This window comes from Galeopterus variegatus, unplaced genomic scaffold (genome assembly GCF_000696425.1).
Source record: "Galeopterus variegatus unplaced genomic scaffold, G_variegatus-3.0.2 Scaffold1781, whole genome shotgun sequence".
NCBI classification, from domain to species: domain Eukaryota; kingdom Metazoa; phylum Chordata; class Mammalia; order Dermoptera; family Cynocephalidae; genus Galeopterus; species Galeopterus variegatus.
In genome coordinates this window covers 351,039-354,961 of record NW_007727892.1, presented here as the reverse complement: position 1 = coordinate 354,961, position 3,923 = coordinate 351,039, and the positions used below count along the sequence as shown (strand labels likewise).

General features: G+C 46.5%; 1 protein-coding gene across 1 annotated transcript in view; it reads left to right on the top strand.

Moving 5' to 3' along the window:
* Positions 1 to 3,417: 3,417 nt before the first annotated feature.
* VSNL1 (visinin-like 1) overlaps positions 3,418 to 3,923 on the top strand; it is a 10,953-nt gene continuing 10,447 nt past the window's right edge. Inside the window, exon 1 of the mRNA XM_008578919.1 lies at positions 3,418 to 3,678. Within this exon, the coding sequence (XP_008577141.1) occupies positions 3,418 to 3,678 (261 nt within the window). The remainder of the gene's footprint in view (positions 3,679 to 3,923) is intronic.

The window sequence follows — 3,923 nt, the reverse complement described above, 5'->3', positions numbered from 1 at the left end:
CCACCTTGCAATGTGAGAGCCCTGGGTCACTGTCACCAGCACCAGATGGACTTTGGACTTCACACCCTCAGAAACTGTAAGCAATAAATTTCACCTTTTTAATAAATCATCCAGTTTCGGGTATTTTGTTATAAGCAACAGAAACGCCATACACCCCATTACTTTTGTTTGTGGCTCTATACACTTGTAATTTACCACAGTGTAATTTTACACTCATTTATGTGGTGGTTGACTAATATATACTACCCCCACTATTTTTTATTCCCTGTGTCTTTTTTTCTATTTTATTACCAGCACCAAACAAACTGCTTGACACATAGTAGCTGCTCAGCAAATGCTTGAGTTCAAGAATGAATGAGTCAAAAAACTCTCAGCATTTTAGCAATTTCCGTGCAGTACGCACGGGCTGCCAGAAGGTGGCGAAAAGCACAGCAGAGAATTTCAAGTTTAGAGCTAAGAATTATGTAATGCCATGAGTTTGTTTACTTCACCAAATGTGGATTTAGGTTTATTTACTCAGTTTATACGCGATTAAGGGAAATCTCAAGGTGTAGCAGAAATGATCTGCATTCAAATCCTGCCTCTGCCACAGACAGCCATGAACCTTGGGCAGATGCCTTGATCTTTCAGATTTCAGTTTCCTTGTCCACAAAATGGAATTTACAATGTTATAAGGATTAAATCCTTGTTATAAGGATTAAATAAGAAAACACACACACACACAGTCAACCTAAAAGTTCCTTTTTTATCTACACTAGTATATTAAAAGAGTTGTAGATTATCATTGCCACCCAAAATTACTCGATATCAATATTTAATACAGGAGTTGAAACGAAGCACATTGAATTTTAAAAACAAGTTTTGAGGAGTAGTATGCAAAAGAAAACCCTTGTATTTCTCAGGCCCTGTTGTCTTCTGAGAGAAGTGAATGAATTCAAGAGTCTGATTTGTTCCTAAAGAAAGTGAGAGAAGTGTTCATTTTCTGCGATGATCCATCCAGAGTTTGAGTCATTTCTTCAAAAGAGGGATCATTTCCCTGACTGGAAAAACTCAAAGCACTCATAACATGATAGGATGAATTTTCTAAAGGAAACAACCCCTCCAGATATTTGAGGGCTCTTGAGTACACACTCAGTTCTGAAGTAAACATGCTGGCTGTAAAAGTCAGTGCATAGACCTTCTGCAAGGCAAATGTAACTTTCATAATTGAAACTTTACAGTTGATTTTTCTCTCAAGGATTCTCAGACCTGAATTAATTTTTAATATACTGACCTAAGGTGCTCATCTATTTTTAGATGACTGTCAAATATACCTTAATTTTAAAGTATGCTGTGAGAAATGAGTTAGTGAAAGCCTTACACTGCCAGAAACCTACACGTCTGAAGAAAAACGTACCCAGTGGTCTCATGTCCCTGGGTATAGAGAGGCTGGCGAACAAACACTGCTAAGGGACTTGGAATCTCCCGGGGCTTGCTCCACTCTGCTCAGAGGCTGGTTTGCAGGTACCAGCTCTACCCAGACCCCCCACCACGAGGGAGATAAACACATCAGCAAATAGCACCCACTGAGAAAAGGATGAAGATCAGGCACGCACAAGGCACATGAGGATCAAACTTGCCTATTTAGACATTTTCAAGTTCAAAATTGCTCAGTTCAAAACTCAGCACCTGGCAGCCTGTCCTCGGCTACCAAGCCCTAAATAGCATTGGGAGGTGGATAGAATCGTGCTGAGTTTTGGTCAAAGAGGAAGGAAGCCTTTTCTCTCCACAGTTCCCCTCTTTGAAACCAGCGTCTCAGTTTGAGCTTTCAGAATACTTCGCCCACTCCCCTGTTCTAGTTCTTGTGGGGTAACTTGACCATTGTAAATTTCTAGCTGAGTTCCATGAACTGTGCTGTTCCAGAGTGAAGGGACTTCGAAGTATTGATCTCTGTATTCCCAGCTCCTAAGACAAGCCTGGCATGAAAAAGGCCTCAGTGGATTTTGTTAAAAATGAAAAACAAGGAATAGCAGAAATGAAATGTACTTAGGGAATGAGGGAACAAAGAAGAACGCTGTCCTTCTCGGGCACAAAAATGTATGTTGTTTGGTGGAAAAAAACATCATCCTCAAATTTTTATTTCTGAGATAATAAAATGATGATTATTGTTTTAAGCCACTAAATCTTGGGGCGATTTGTTGGAAAAGATCTTGGTGTCTAGAAGCGGGTTCTCCTAACATACAAGCCTAAGCCAGCCTCTTCTCTTCCTGGATCGCTTGGCTTTTCTCTGGGCCCCACGTATTGAGTCCTTCTGTGGAAATGCATATTTTATTTCTGGGGGGAAATTTTCTACTTTCCAATCTAGGGTAGGAAGAGTGGGCAGCAGAGGTCAGAAGGACCCAGAACAGGATGCCCAGGAGATGGACCCATGGTTGCTAAAGGGAGGCTGCCAAGAGTGGGCACATAGGAGGCCATCTGTAGGGAGGACGGCCAGCCCATCTCGCCTAGCAAGTGGCAAATGTACGAAGGAATAGGACCACCAGTGAGCATCCTCAGAAATCCGCTGTAGGCCTTGTAGTGACTAGATTTATTCATCCAGAAACACATACATACCTTCTCTGCTTTTAAAACAGTACATGGTTTGCTTTTGTTTGGAGTTTTGAGGTTTGTTTGCTTGTTAATTATCAGAACTACCTGCTGTGTGTGACTGGCCTAGGCTTGTGTCCAAGGGGCACTGAGGCCACTGTCAACAGACTCTTCACGGTCTTACCTCCTCGGCTTCCGGGTCCTCTCTGTGTCCCTTCTCTATCTCCCACGCACCCTTGGTTGGCTCTGTGAAAAAAACCTCTTTATGTCTCTGGAAAATAAGCCCAGTCATGTTCTATTTTTAGTGGGTTTTAAATGTCTGTTCTGCAAAAGAAAAGTCCCTGTAAAAAGAAGTCAGAAAGCGGAACTCAGCCAGGGAGGAGGTGAGCGTGAACTGGGGATGGGAGAAGCCAGGGCCAGGCAAACTCCCTCTGGCCCCAGGGGGCAGTGGAGCTAGGAACATGGAAGTTCATGTAGCACCACCCCGGGTGGGGAGAAAACTTGCTACCTGCCTCAGTCTTTGTCCCCTATTTAGCAGCCATCAGTCTATCTCCTGTGCATCCTGTTCTGGGTCCTTCTGAGCTCAGGGGAGAGGGACCATACAGACCAGGGTCTCTAGCATGGGTTATGCTTGTTGACTGATTCTAGGCACCCTCAACCCAAAGGTCACGTGTCACCAGCCTCACCTGCAGGAAAACAGTGGGTGCCTGGGTTGTGAGGACACATGGAGAGAAAGCCTCCCCCAGTGCCCGCCCTTGCCCTGGCTGTCACCCCCTGCCCCAGCAGCACAGGAGGGCTGTTGCAGTGGGAACCTGTGGTGCGCTGCCTTATGCTTTGCAGCCCAGCACCACAATGCCTTTGCCTCCTGACACCCAGCTCTGTGTGTCTGCTTTGCAGTTCTTCCCCTACGGAGATGCCTCCAAGTTCGCCCAGCACGCCTTCCGAACCTTCGACAAGAACGGGGACGGCACCATTGACTTCCGAGAGTTCATCTGTGCCCTGTCCATCACCTCCAGGGGCAGCTTCGAGCAGAAGCTGAACTGGGCCTTCAATATGTACGACCTGGATGGCGACGGCAAGATTACCCGGGTGGAGATGCTGGAAATCATCGAGGTAAGCTCGGGGAAGGAGCGGGCACAGAGGCAGACCCCAAGTCAGCCTCCTCCCTCACTGCCTGGGTGGCTCCTGCGAGGAGAGGAAGGTGGCCCGATGGCTGCTAAAGGAAGACTTTCCAGAGGGGCGCACAGTGGACCGGCCCGGTGGCACACTGCTACAGTGCGCCGCTTGGGAGCGTGGCGGCGCTCCCGCCGCCGAGGGTTCGGATCCCACATACAGACTGGTTCCCGCTCACTGGCTGA